At 43.3% G+C, this 14,100-nt stretch overlaps 1 protein-coding gene across 1 annotated transcript; it reads left to right on the top strand.

Moving 5' to 3' along the window:
• Positions 1–219: 219 nt before the first annotated feature.
• On the top strand, positions 220–13,870 carry tmem108 (transmembrane protein 108; the record flags this gene model as incomplete). Its single annotated transcript, XM_072283074.1, has 2 exons — positions 220–387; positions 13,653–13,870. Coding segments are annotated over 2 exons (285 nt in total), but the record flags the coding sequence as incomplete, so codon positions are not given.
• Between the last annotated feature and the right edge of the window lie 230 nt (positions 13,871–14,100).

Genomic DNA, 14,100 nt, shown 5'->3' with positions numbered 1-14,100 from the left:
CTGGAAATCTGCCTAACCTGCTGAGTTCCTCCAGCATTTTGTGTGTGTTGTAGTGCCTTCAATGCTGTTAAGGCTTTTTGCCAGCAAGTAGTATTATTGGCTCCTCTGGAGACCATTTTAGTCAGATAATCTCATAAAAGCTGTTTGATAAGCAAGTCCAGCAAACACTGAAATACAATGTGAGACAATGTGTTTCTTTATTTATAAAATTAACACTGCTCTCTCTTGACAGCAGTTTTACTTACAGTGTGCTGTATGCAGAAAAAGAGGAAGACATCAAATCCTGAAAACAATTTAAGTTATTGGAACAATGCAATTACCATGGATTACTTCAACAGACATGCTGTGGAACTTCCAAGAGAAATTCAGTCCCTTGAAACATCAGAGGTAATTTTTTAAAAAATGAATTGATAGAATTAAGTAATTGATTCGTCATTGAGATAGTAAAAAAAGCTAAAGTCTGATTCCCTGGGAAATGATCGTTTACCTGTCACCTAAGCTTACATTACACATTACATTACATTACATTACACAGGATGTGTAGGGCCAAAGTTCATTGTCTGGAGAAGATGGGGATGAATTGGGTTTTAGAACTGCTGCTGTCTTTCTGGTGAAGGTGCTAATAGGGAAGGCATCCAGGATTTAGAACCAGTGTTGCTGAAGGACTGGCGGTATATTTTCAAGATTGTGTGAAACTTGAAGGGGAACCTGCAGGCCTTCTTTGTCCTTTTGGTTAGAGAAGTGCTATTGGAGTGGACAAGTAACTACACAACATCCTGTAAACATTACCATGGTGACAGTGCGTCGATGACGGAGGGAGTCAATTTTGTTGTGTGCTAATGAAGTGGCCTGCTTTGTCTTGAGTGGTGACGGCTTCTTCAGAGTTGTTGGACCCAAACTCAGCAGGAATTGCAGTCGTGACTTGTGCCTTGTAGATAATGGAAACGACTTAAGGGTGTCATCTGGCAAGGCATTTGCTACAAGATATCTAGACTCCGGATATCAGGCAATCCAACCTAACACGAATTGGCCTGTGTTGACCAGTGAGCGAGTCCCATCTAACTTATGCCTGAGGAAGTCAGTCAGGTTTACCGTTGAAACATTGCATTCAGTATCAGTAAGTATGCGAATGCTAAGGCCAAAGGATAGTATGGTTTGTCCCATCTACCCATGAATGGCCCATAGACCTCTAAAACTCTCCAATCAATGTATTAGTCTAGATGGATTTTCAACAATGTTCTTGTGTCTACATCTACCACTATTTATGGCAGCTCATTCCAAATACACACCACCTTTTGCATGAAGAAGCTGGCCCCCGCTGTCTAAATCTGAGTTAGTTAGCTTCAGATTTAAACCTATGCTATCTTGTTTTTAACACCCACTCCATGTGAGAAAGGCTCCGCGCGAGAAAGACTATCTACGTCTATGACCCTCATGATCTTATATAACTCAAACTGAAATTGACAGTAAATTAATTATCAAAGTGCATAAATATCACCATATACAATACTGCCTTAAACGCCTGCAAAAAATAAATCTCAACAATGACCAATATCTCTATTTCTAAGTTTTATCCATATGGATTCACTGGATGATCCCCCAAGAATATCCTCCCTAAGGACCATTGTCCATTGTCATCTCCTCTTTCTTCAAGAATGCAACTCTCCCTCCTCTCTTATCTGAATCTCTCCCACGTCTGCAGCAGCTGTACCCCGGAATATTGAGCTGCCAGTCCAGCCCTTCCCTCAGCCATGTTTCCACTATGACTATCATATCCCAGTCCCTGAGTTCATCTACCTTACCCATCAAGCCTCTTCAATGAAGCAAATATAATTTAAACCCATTTACTTTTCCTCTCCTCTTACCATGCTCCTGGCCATCCTGACAAATTTGTCTTCAGTGGCGACAGAATTATCCCTTCATTTCTAACAGCCACTCTACTGCTCAGAATTACATTGCTCTGCCATTCTAGTTTAAACCTTCCCGAGCAGCACCAGCAAACCTCCCAGCAGGATATTGGTCCTCCCTTCCCATACACATGCAACCTGTCTCTCTCTTGTTCAGGTCATGCATACCCCTGAGGAGTTCCCAGTTGTCCAGGAACTTGAATTCCTACCTCCTGCACAAGTGTCTTAGCCATATGTTCTCTTGAGCTATCTTTCAATTTCTACCCTCACTGGCATGTGGCATTGAGGGCAATCCAGAGATTTTTAAGTTTTCTTACTCCCGGTACTCATTGTGCAAGACCTCATTGCAGTTTCTACCTATGTCATTGTTTCCAACATGCAGCAGAAAGTCTGGTTGTTCAACCTCTCCCTTGAGAGTGTCCCGGAGCCACTGTAGGAAGCCCCTGACCCTGGCATCCAGGCGGCAACGCATCATCTTCACCGTGGAAGACACTAGCAGTGTGCCAGGGAGGTCTGTGAGTGTCAGGGAGCAGGAGTGAGTGCCATTGCTATTACAAAGGAAAAAGTGCTGGGCAGACTGAAAGGTCTTAAGGTGGGTCAGTCACCTGGACCAGATGGACTACACCCCAGATCCTGAGAGAGGTTGCTAAAGAGATAGCAGATGCATTGGTTGTGATCTTTTAAGAATCACTTGATTCTGGTATGATTCCAGATGACTGGAAATTACAAATGTTACTCCACTCTTTAAGAAGGGAGAAAGGCAAAAGGAAGGAAATTATCGGCCAGTTAGCCTAACCTCAGTGGTTGGGAAAGTGTTGGAGTCCATTATTAAGAATGAGGTTTTGGGGTACTTGGAGACCAATGATGAAATAAGTCAAAGTCAGCATGGTTCCTCTAAAGGGAAATCTTGCCTGACAAATCTGTTGGAGTTCTTCGAGGCAGTAACAAACAGGGTGGACAAAGGAGAGGCAGTGGATATCATTTACTTGGATTTTCTGAAGACATTTGATAAAGTGCCACACATGGGGCTGCTTAACAAGATAAAATCCTATGGTGTTACATGAAAGATACTATCATGGATAGAGGAATGGTTGATAGGCAGGATGCAGCAAGTGGGAATAAAGAGGGCCTTTTCTGGTTGGCTGCCAGTGACTAGAGGTGTTCCTCAGGGGTCCGTATTAGGACCGTTACTTTTCACATTGTTTGTCAATGATTTGGATAATGGAATTGATGGCTTTCTGGCAAAGTCTGCAGATGATACAAAGATAGGTGGAGGAGTAAGTAGTGCTGAGGAAGCAATGCGATTGCAGCAGGACTTGGACAAATTAGAGAATAGACAAAAAAGTGTCAGATGGAATACAGTGTTGGAAAATGTATGATAATGCATTTTGGTAAAAGGAACAAAAGTGCAGATTATTATCTAAATAGGGAGAAGGTTCAAACATCAGAGGTGCAGAGGAAGTTAGGAGTCCTCATGCAAGACTCCCAGAAGGTTAATTTACAGGTTGAGTCTGTGATAAAGAAGACAAATGCAATGTTGGCATTTATTTCAATAGGAATGGAATATAAAGGCAGGGAGATAATGCTGAGCCTCTATAATACACTAGTCAGGCCGCACAGCGTATTGTCAATAGTTTTGGGCCCCATATCTCAGAAAAGATTTGTTGTGATTAGAGAGAGTTTAGATTAGATTATGAGAATTCTCAGTCCTCTTTTATTGTCATTTAGAAATGCATACATGCATTAAGAAATGATACAATGTTTCTCCGGAGTGATATCATAGAAAACAGGACAAACCAAAGACTAACACTGACACAGCCACGTAATTATAACATATAGTTACAGCAGTGCAAAGCAATACCATAATTTGATGAAGAACAAACCATGGGCACAGTAAATAAAGTCTCAAAAGTCCCTGAGTCGATTGACTCCCGAGTCCCCGATAGCAGGCGGCAAAAGGGAGAAACTCCCTGCCATAAACCTCCAGGCACCGTCAACTTGTTCAGGGGGGTTTCACAAGGATGATTCCAGGATGAAGGAGTTTTTGGCAGCATTGAGCCAGTACTTGCTGAAATTCAGAAGAATGTGGTGGAGATCTCATTGAAACCTACTAAATGTTGAAAGGACTAGATAGGGTGGATGTGGAAAGGATGCTTCCTATGGTGGAGGTGTCCAGAACTAGAAGACACAGCCTCAAAATTCAGGGGTAACCCTTTAGAACAGAGTTAAGGAGGAATTTTTTTAGCCAGAGAGTAGTAAATCTGTGGAATGCTTTGCCACAGACAGCTGTGGAGGCCAAGACCGTGGGTATATTTAAAACAAAAATTGATAGTTTCCTGATTGGTCAGGGCATCAGAGGTTATGACAAGAAGGCAGGTGTATGGGGTTGAGTGGGTTCCGGGATCAGCTATCATGGAATGGTGGAGCAGACTCAATTGGCTGAATGGCCTAATTCTGTTCCTGTATCTTATGCTCTTATCTTCGTGTCTCTTTTGTGGCCACAGAAACTCCTGTCTATCCCCACTAACCATTGGGTCTTCCAACATTAATGCCCAATGTGACTTCTCCCTTATTCACCGAGACTCTGAGCCAGTCATAGTGGCACCAACCTGGCTACTGCTGCTGTACCAAGGAAGGTCACTCCCCTCCAGCATTATGTTGCTGAGAGGGATCATGGGGGGTACAGGAGGACCCTGCACTGTCTGTCTCTTCCCCTTGCTTTCCCTAGTGGACATCCAAAAATTTGCAGCCTGCATCTTAAGTGTGACCACCTCAAGTCTTCTCTATGATGCTCTCTGCACCCTGGACGATCTTAATACATAGAACATACAATATTACAGCACAGTACGGGGCCCTTCACCATACAAAGTTATGCCCACCTTTACAAACTTGCTCCATGATCAACCTAGTTCTTCCTTCCTAAACATCCCATAACCCTCGATTTTCCTTTCATCCATGTGCCTAACTAAGAGCCTCTTAAATGTCCTTAGTGTATCAGTTTCTACATCATTTATGGCAGTGGCACTTTCCACTCTTTGTGTTAAAATCTACCTCGGACAACTCCCCTAAACTTTTCTCTACTCACCTTAAAAGGACGCCCTCTCGTATTAGCTGTTACCACCCTAGGGAAAAGGTGCTGGCTGTCCACTCTATCTACACCTCTTATCATCTTATACACCTCCATCAAATTGCTTCCTATTCTACTTCACTCCAAAGAGAGAAGCCTTAGTTCATCCAATCTATCCTCTAAGACTTGTTCTCCAATCCAGGTAGCATCTTAGTAAATCTCATCAGCACCCTCTGTAATGCTTTCCCATCCTTCCTATAATGAGCTGACCAGAAATGAACAGAATGCTCCAAGTGTGGTCTAACCAGTTTTATGGAGTTGCAACATCACCTCATGCCCCTGGGACGCAATCCACTGACTAATGAAGGCTTGCATGGCAACTTTGAGGGATCCATGAACTTATGCCCCAAGTTTCCTTTGCTCCTCCACACTGCTAAGAATTCTGCCATTAGCCTTGTACTCTACTACCTTTGTTTGACCTTTCAAAGTGAATCACTTCGTACTTTTCTGGACTGAACTTCATCTGCCACTTCTTAGTCCGGCTCTACATCCTACTTGTGTCCTGTTGTAACCTATGACAGCCTTCTGCAGTATCCTCAACACCACCAGCCTTGGTGTCATCTGCAGACTTCCACTTCCTCATCAAAGTCATTTATAGTATGTGCAACTCCAGCTCTAGTTCTTAATGCAGCCAGCTGGGAGCTGTTGCTGGGCACACACTCTATAGATGAAGTTATCAAGGATTCTAGCAGTCTACCTCTCCTACATCCTGCACATCACTGCACCAACTAGCATCCCAGCTACTCTAATAGAATTAATAATTGTAAGGAAAACCTCACCTGCACCCACTGTTTAGCCTTCTCTTACGAAGCCTTCAGAACCAAATCCTCAGCACATACACTCAACCACAGTGCTTACACTTCAAGCATAACCAATCCAAAACAATGACTGCTCCAAAATGCAATTTGAGTTACCAGCCCATTCCTGAATGCTGTCCAGGTTTTGCTGCATACAGGCATAGGCTGTTTCTGTTTCTAAAAGGTAACAAATGGAGTTGAACATTATACCATTATCAACATATGCACCATTTGATCTCTCAGTGGAAGGAAGGTAATTGATGAAGCATTTGAGGACAGTTGGGCCTTAGGAGCTCCTGAAGCAGAGTGCTGGGATTGGGGTCACTGAGTTGGAACAACTACAACCTCTGAGTGGTGTACAACTCCATCCCTTGATTGCTTCCCTTGAAACCCACTGCATTCAGTCCTAACTGCCGACGGGACATCAACCGTCTCGACTTCACCGCACCTTGTCCCCATTCCAACCTCACTCCTTCGGAACGCTCTGCTCTCCACTCCCTCCGCACTAATCCTAACCTTATTATTAAACCCGCCGATAAGGTGGGTGCTGTTGTAGTCTGGCATACTGACCTCTACCTTGCCGAGGCACAGCGACAACTCGCGGATACCTCCTCTTATTTACCCCTCGATCGTGACCCCACTAAGAAGCACCAGGCCATTGTCTCCCACACCATCACCGACTTTATCTGCTCAGGGGATCTCCCATCCACTGCTACCAACCTTATAGTTCCCACACCTCGCACTTCCCGTTTCTACCTCCTACCCAAGATCCACAAACCTGCCTGTCCTGGCAGACCTATTGTCTCAGCTTGCTCCTGCCCCACCGAACTCGTTTCTGCATACCTCGACACGGTTTTATCCCCCCTTGTTCAATCCCTTCCTACCTATGTTTGTGACACTTCTCACGCTCTTAAACTTTTCGATGATTTTAAGTTCCCTGGCCCCCACCGCTTTATTTTCACCATGGATGTCCAGTCCCTATATACTTCCATCCCCATCAGGAAGGTCTCAAAGCTCTCCGCTTCTTTTTGGATTCCAGACCTAACCAGTTCCCTTCTACCACCACTCTGCTCCATCTAGCGGAATTAGTCCTTACTCTTAATAATTTCTCCTTTGGCTCCTCCCACTTCCTCCAAACTAAAGGTGTAGCTATGGGCACTCGTATGGGTCCTAGCTATGCCTGCCTTTTTGTTGGCTTTGTGGAACGATCTATGTTCCATGCCTATTCTGGTATCTATCCCCCACTTCTCCTTCACTACATCGACGACTGCATTGGCGCTGCTTCCTGCACGCATGCAGAGCTCGTTGACTTTATTAACTTTGCCTCCAACTTTCACCCTGCCCTCAGGTTTACCTGGTCCATTTCCGACACCTCCCTCCCCTTTCTAGATCTTTCTGTCTCTGTCCCTGGAGACAACTTATCCACTGATGTCTACTATAAGCCTACTGACTCTCACAGCTATCTGGACTATTCCTCTTCTCACCCTGTCTCTTGCAAAAACGCCATCCCCTTCTCACAATTCCTCCATCTCCGCTGCATCTGCTCTCAGGATGAGGCTTTTCATTCTAGGACGAGGGAGATGTCCTCCTTTTTTAAAGAAAGGGGCTTCCCTTCCTCCACTATCAACTCTGCTCTTAAATGCATCTCCCCCATTTCACGTACATCTGCTCTCACTCCATCCTCCCGCCACCTCACTAGGAATAGGGTTCCCCTGGTCCTCACCTACCACCCCACCAGCCTCCGGGTCCAACATATTATTCTCCGTAACTTCCGCCACCTCCAACGGGATCCCACCACTAAGCACATCTTTCCCTCTCTGCTTTCCACAGGGATCGCTTCCTACGCGACTCCCTTGTCCATTCGTCCCCTCCATCCCTCTCCACTGATCTCCCTCCTGGCACTTATCTGTGTAAGCGGAACAAGTGCTACACATGCCCTTACACTTCCTCCCTTACCACCATTCAGGGCCCCAAACAGTCCTGCCAGGTGAGGCGACACTTCACCTGTGAGTCGGCTGGGGTGATATACTGCATCCGGTGCTCCTGATGTGGCCTTTTATATATTGGCGAGACCGGTCGCAGACTGGGAGACCGCTTTGCTGAACACCTACGCTCTGTCCGCCAGAGAAAGCAGGATCTCCCGGTGGCCACACATTTTAATTCCACATCCCATTCCCATTCTGACATGTCTATCCACGGCCTCCTCTACTGTAAAGATGAAGCCACACTCAGGTTGGAGGAACATCACCTTATATTCCGTCTGGGTAGCCTCCAACCTGATGGCATGAACAGCAACTTCTCTAACTTCCGCTAATGCTCCACCTCCACCTCATACCCCATCTGTTATTTATTTTTATACACACATTCTTTCTCTCACTCTCCTTTTTCTCCCTCTGTCCCTCTGACTATACCCCTTGCCCATCCTCTGGGTCCCCCCCCCTTGTCTTTCTTCCCGGATCTCCTGTCCCATGATCCTCTCGTATCCCCTTTTGCCAATCACCTGTCCAGCTCTTGGCTCTATCCCTCCCCCTCCTGTCTTCTCCTATCATTTTGGATCTCCCCCTCCCCCTCCAACTTTCAAATCCCTTACTAACTCTTCCTTCAGTTAGTCCTGACGAAGGGTCTCGGCCTGAAACGTCAACTGTACCTCTTCCTACAGATGCTTGCTGGCCTGCTGCGTTCACCAGCAACTTTGATGTGTGTTGCATTCAGTTTTACTACAGCTCCTTGATGGAAGTCAAGTGCTGCCTTGATGTCACCTCAGCTGGGGTTCGGGTCTTTGGTTAACATTCAGACCTGGAGTCAAGTACTTCTGATAAAACTTAAAGGAAGCATCAGTTGTCAGGTTGCCGTTAACTAGGCGTTGCTTGCCAGCATCTCCATTGGTAATTGGTTTATTATTGTCACATGTACTGAAGTACAGTGGAAAACTTTGTATTGTATGCCATCAATGCAGATCATTTCACTACAACAGTGCATTGAGGTAGTGCAAGGGAAAATAATAATAGAATAAAGTGTTTCAGTTACAGAGGAAATACAGTGCCAGCAGATAATCATAATAAAGTAGATCGTGAGGTCAAGAGTCCATCTTATTGTACTAGGGAAACATTCAATAGTTTTATAACAGTGGGATAGAAACTGTTTAGGCTTTTGTATCTTCTGCCAATGGGAGAGGGGAGAAAAGGAATCATCTGGGGTGAGTGAGGTCTTTGATTATGTTGGCTCCTTTACTGAGGAAGTGAGAAGTGTAGACAGCCCATGGAAGGGAGGCTGGTTTCTGTGATGTGTTGAGTTACGTCAACTCTTTGCAGTTTCTTTCAGTGTCAAGCAGAGTAGTTGCCATACCAACTTGTGATGCATCTGGATAGGATGCTTTCTGTGGTACAACTATAAAAATAGGGTCAATGGAACATGACAAATTTCTTTAGCCTCTTGAGGAAACTGGTGCATGGAATGGGAACCAAAATAAAAAAAACGTGAAAGTGGAGGCACCCAGGCCAGGAGCATGAAACAGTACTGTAATAAACACAGAAATATGGGATGATGGAGAGCGACGGCATAAGTGTTGAGCATAAGGAAAATTAGACTACGTTCCAGGCATGAGATTGCAGTTAGGAGTGTGTTATCATGTCAGGAAAATAAGAAAGTGCATTGTAAATTTAATCTTCTTACTTACAAAGTATCAGGAAAGATGGAGAAGAAATAAAAAGAGTTGACAGTATTGCACAAGTAAACTATTGTGACTCTAGAGGATGGTGTTGTAGAGAAGTGAAGATTAAGGTATTACAACACTTGTAGAGGGAAGAAGAAAGTAGACAAACAAGCCCTTAAGAAACTTCTAAAAAGATGTAGCTGTGGAATTATGATTGAGTTATACAGCATGCATGCTGACCAACTTACCCCATCCAAGTTAGTCTCATTTATCCATAACCTTTCAAACTTTTCCAATCCATGTACCTGTCCAACTGTCTTTTAAAAGTTGTTTTTGTACCTGGCTCAACCACCCCCTCTGGCAGCTCATTCCACATCATTACCACCCTTTCCCTTCTCACCTTAAACCCTTGAGAGATAATAAAAACTAATTCTTCTAATAGACTAGGAAATGGAGGGAGGGATGCTGTGAAATGCGGGTGGAAACTCTCTTGGTCAGTGTGTTACCGAACCAAGTTCTGGAGAATAAAGTGAGATGTGTTGTTTGAACTTGTAGTCGGGAGAACAAGAAAAGACAAAGTGCAGGTAAATGCAATATTGGGTACTGGAGGAGATCCAGGTTAAGCAAGATGGAAAACATACCCACTAACTTTTGTGCAATGTGATCACAAATTGAGCAGCAAATAGGTTTGGTCTGTGTAAAGTCTATACAAAAAAAGAATATACAAGGCCAGGGGTTCTCGGAAGACAACAAGAGGCTTTATGAGATTCATTGGACAATAAAGAACCAAGCTGGTTATAGAAAGTAAAACACCAGATACAAAAAAGGAAACAATATCACTCCCCAGTAATCTTGACCCACTGCAATTTACCTACCACCAGAACAAGTCTATAATGGACACCATCTCACTGGTCCTACACTCATCTACATTAAATGATTGTTTATTGACTGCAACTCCACCTTTAATACTGTAATTCCAAGCAAAATCATCTCCAGACTCTTGGACTTGGGACTCAACACCTTCCTTTGCAATGAGATCCTTGGCTTCCTGACCAACAGATGGATAGTATGGATAGGCAGCAACACCGCAGCCATAATTATCCTCAGTACAAAACAACAATAAAGAAGGAGGAAAGCATAATATTACTCAGAAGAAATGTAAAAGAGATTGTTGTCAAAATAGGAAAGGATCCTCCATCTCATCCTTCTGAATTTCAGAGAGTACAGTCCCAGGCAACTCAATTTCTCCTCATAGTCTAATACCCTTATCTCTGGAATCTTCCTGGTGAACCTCCTCTGCACCACCTCCAAAGCCAGTATATCCTTCCTCAAGTAAGGAGACCAGAACTGCAAACACTACTCCAGATGCGGCCTTACCAGTACCCTGTACAGTTGCAGCATAAACTCACTGCTCTTAAATTCATTCCCTCTAGTAATGAAGGCCAAAGCCAGTATATCCTTCCTCAAGTAAGGAGACCAGAACTGCAAACAGTACTCCAGATGCGGCCTTACCAGTACCCTGTACAGTTGCAGCATAAACTCACTCCTCTTAAATTCATTCCCTCTAGTAATGAAGGCCAACATTCGATTTGCCTTCTTGACAGCCTGCTGCACCCACAAACCAACCTTTTGTGATTCATGTACAAGCACTCCCAAATCCCTCTGCACAGCAGCATGCTGCAATTTTTTACCATTTAAATAACGATTGATCTTCCATTTTTCCTTCCAAAGTGCATGACCTTGCATTTGCCAACATTGTACTCCATCTGCCAGACCTTTGCCCACTCACTGAACCTATCTATATCTCTCTGCAGACTCTCTGTATCCTCTGCACAATTTGCTTTTCCACTCAATTTAGGGGAGTCATCAGCAAACTTAGATACTCTACACTCTGTCCCCTCTTCCAGATCATTAATGTATATCGTGAACAGTTGTGGGCTGTTCACACTGACCACTGTGGCACACCACTTACCATTGATTGCCAGTCAGAGAAACACACATGTATCCTAACTCTCTGCTTTCTATTGGTTAACCAATCCTCTATCCATGTTAATACATCACCCCCAACTCTATCCATTCTTATCTTATGAATAAGTCTTTTTTGCATCACCTTATTGAGCACCTTCAGGAAATCCAAGTAAATAACATCCATCTGTTCCCCTCTATCCACTGTGTTTGTTATATCCTCAGAGAACTCCAGTAAGTTTTTCAAACAGGACCTGCTGAATCCTTGCTACGTCTGCCTGATGGATCCATTTCTTTCCAGATGCCTCGCTATTTCTTCTTTAGTGATAACTTCAAGCATTTTCCCAACTATAGATGGTAAACTAACAGGTCTATAGTTACCTGCCTTTTGCCTACATTCTTTTTTGAACAGTGGCATGACATTCGCCTTCTTCCAATCCGCTGAGACCTGCCTGGTGTCCAGAGACTTTTGGTAAATTATCACCAAAGCCTCAACTATAACCTCTGCCATTTCTTTCAGTACCCTGGGATGCATTCCAACAGAACCAAGCTTGTCTATCTTTAGGCCTACAAGTTTGCTCAGGACTACCTCTTTAGTGATAGCTATTGTATCAAGGTCCTCACCTCCCATCGCATCCATATCATCTCTCTTCAGCATATGTCCTCCACGGTGAAAACCAACACAAAATAGTCATTCGGCCATTTCCTCATTACCCAGTATCAAATCCCCCTTCTCATCCTCCAAGGGACCTACATTCACTTTGGCCACCATTTTCCACTTTATATAATTATAAAAACTTTTACTATCCATTTTTATATTTTGTGTTAGCTTATTTTCATAATCTATCTTCCCTTTCTTTATTGTTCTTTTGCTTGTTGGTGGTTCTTTGTTGCTTTTTAAAGTTTCCCAATCTTCCAGTTTCTCACTACTCGTGGCAACTTTGTACACACGAGCATTTAGTCTGATGCCTTCCTTTATTTCCTTAGTTATCCAAGGCTGGCTTTCCCCACCCTTATTGTCCTTGCTTTTAACTGGAATATACTTTTGTTGAGCACTGTGAAAAATCTCTTTGAAAGTCTTCCACTGTTCCTCAACTATCCCACCATATAGCCTGTGTTCCCAGTCTACCCTATTCAACTCCTCCCTCATTTTACACTGGTTTTAGATCAAACTATTGCACCATCCTTTTGTATGAGAAACTCAATCATGCTGTGATCACTCTTTCCAAGAGGATTCCTAACAACAAGATTGCTGATTTTACGTGTCTCATTGCACAGGACCAGATCCAAGATAGCACGTTCCCTTGTAGGTTTAGTAACATGCTGTTGAAGAAAGCTATCATGTATGCATTGTATTAAGTCTTCTTCCCAGACTGCCTTGACCAACTTGATTCATCCAATCTGTGTGCAAGTTAAAGTTCCCCATGATAACTGCTGTTCCATTCTTACATGCCTCAGATACTTCTTGGTTTATTGCCTGTGCCACTGCAATGTTAATGTTTGGTGGCTGATAGATAACTCCCACCAGTGTTTCTTCTCCCCTTTACTATTCCTAATCTCTACCTGGATGGATTCAACATTCTACTCATTAGATCTTATATCTTCTTACTATCGCCCTGATCTTGTCCTTAATTAAGAGAGCTACCCTACCTCCCTTACCTTCCTGTCTGTCCTTCCATATTACCTGATATCCTTGGATACCTAATTCCCACTCCTCTCCACCCTGCAACCACACTTCTGAAATGGCCACTAAATCATACCCCTTTATACTGATTTGTGCCACAAGTTCACTGACCTCGTTACAAATACTACAGACATTCAGATAAAGTGCCCTTACACTCATTGTAAAATCTAGTAATCTTATGCACTTCATTTTTCTGCACTCCACCCTTGCTTTCCTCTTTTTCAACTTTTGCTTTTACTTTATCTTTATCCACACTTTTCTTTTACTTTATCCATACTTCTCCAATCTGTTGAACTCATCCCTCTGCTATTCAGTTTAAAGCTATATCCAAAACCCTAGTGGAAGTATAACAGCCTGTCTGTGGGCTTTATGAGTACTTTATGAGAAATCATGGAACTGACAAAGGTTGTCATTCTTAGCAACACATCAATGGAGAAAAGTACCTCTGCCCATGAAAAATATTATGAGATTTGCAGCTTCGTCTATTGTGGAATAAGAGATGCTTGCTTTTATTTTTCAGGACTGCCTGTCTGAGCCACAATCCCCTCCAAATGGTGACTATGTGGACACTGGAATGGTCCTTATCAATCCATTTTGCCAAGAAACACTCTCTTCCCAGAAGCCAGAGAACTTCTGAGTTATTATCATGTGGCCAGGAAGGCAGAGTGAAGCTGCATTTTCTGTGGTAGCTCTAAGGTACTTATTATGACCAGCCAGCCAGCCAATGGACCACATTTCCAAAACCTCTCATATGTTTTTTTTATATATGTGTAAAGACTTTACAAAACAGTGCTTTATAAAATTAAAGTATTTCTAAACAGAAAACAATTTCATTATTTGACTGTTTCTTTGTGAGTTCCCATGTTTTTTGCTGGTGAGCTTTTATTCTGCATATAATATTCTGTATTTATTTATTGGAAATATGAAATAAAATTAAATGAAATACCAACTACAGAACAGTTGAACTT

The sequence above is a fragment of the Mobula birostris genome, chromosome 19 (genome assembly GCF_030028105.1).
Source record: "Mobula birostris isolate sMobBir1 chromosome 19, sMobBir1.hap1, whole genome shotgun sequence".
Lineage (NCBI taxonomy): Eukaryota > Metazoa > Chordata > Chondrichthyes > Myliobatiformes > Myliobatidae > Mobula > Mobula birostris.
This window is presented reverse-complemented; position numbering and strand designations above follow the sequence as displayed.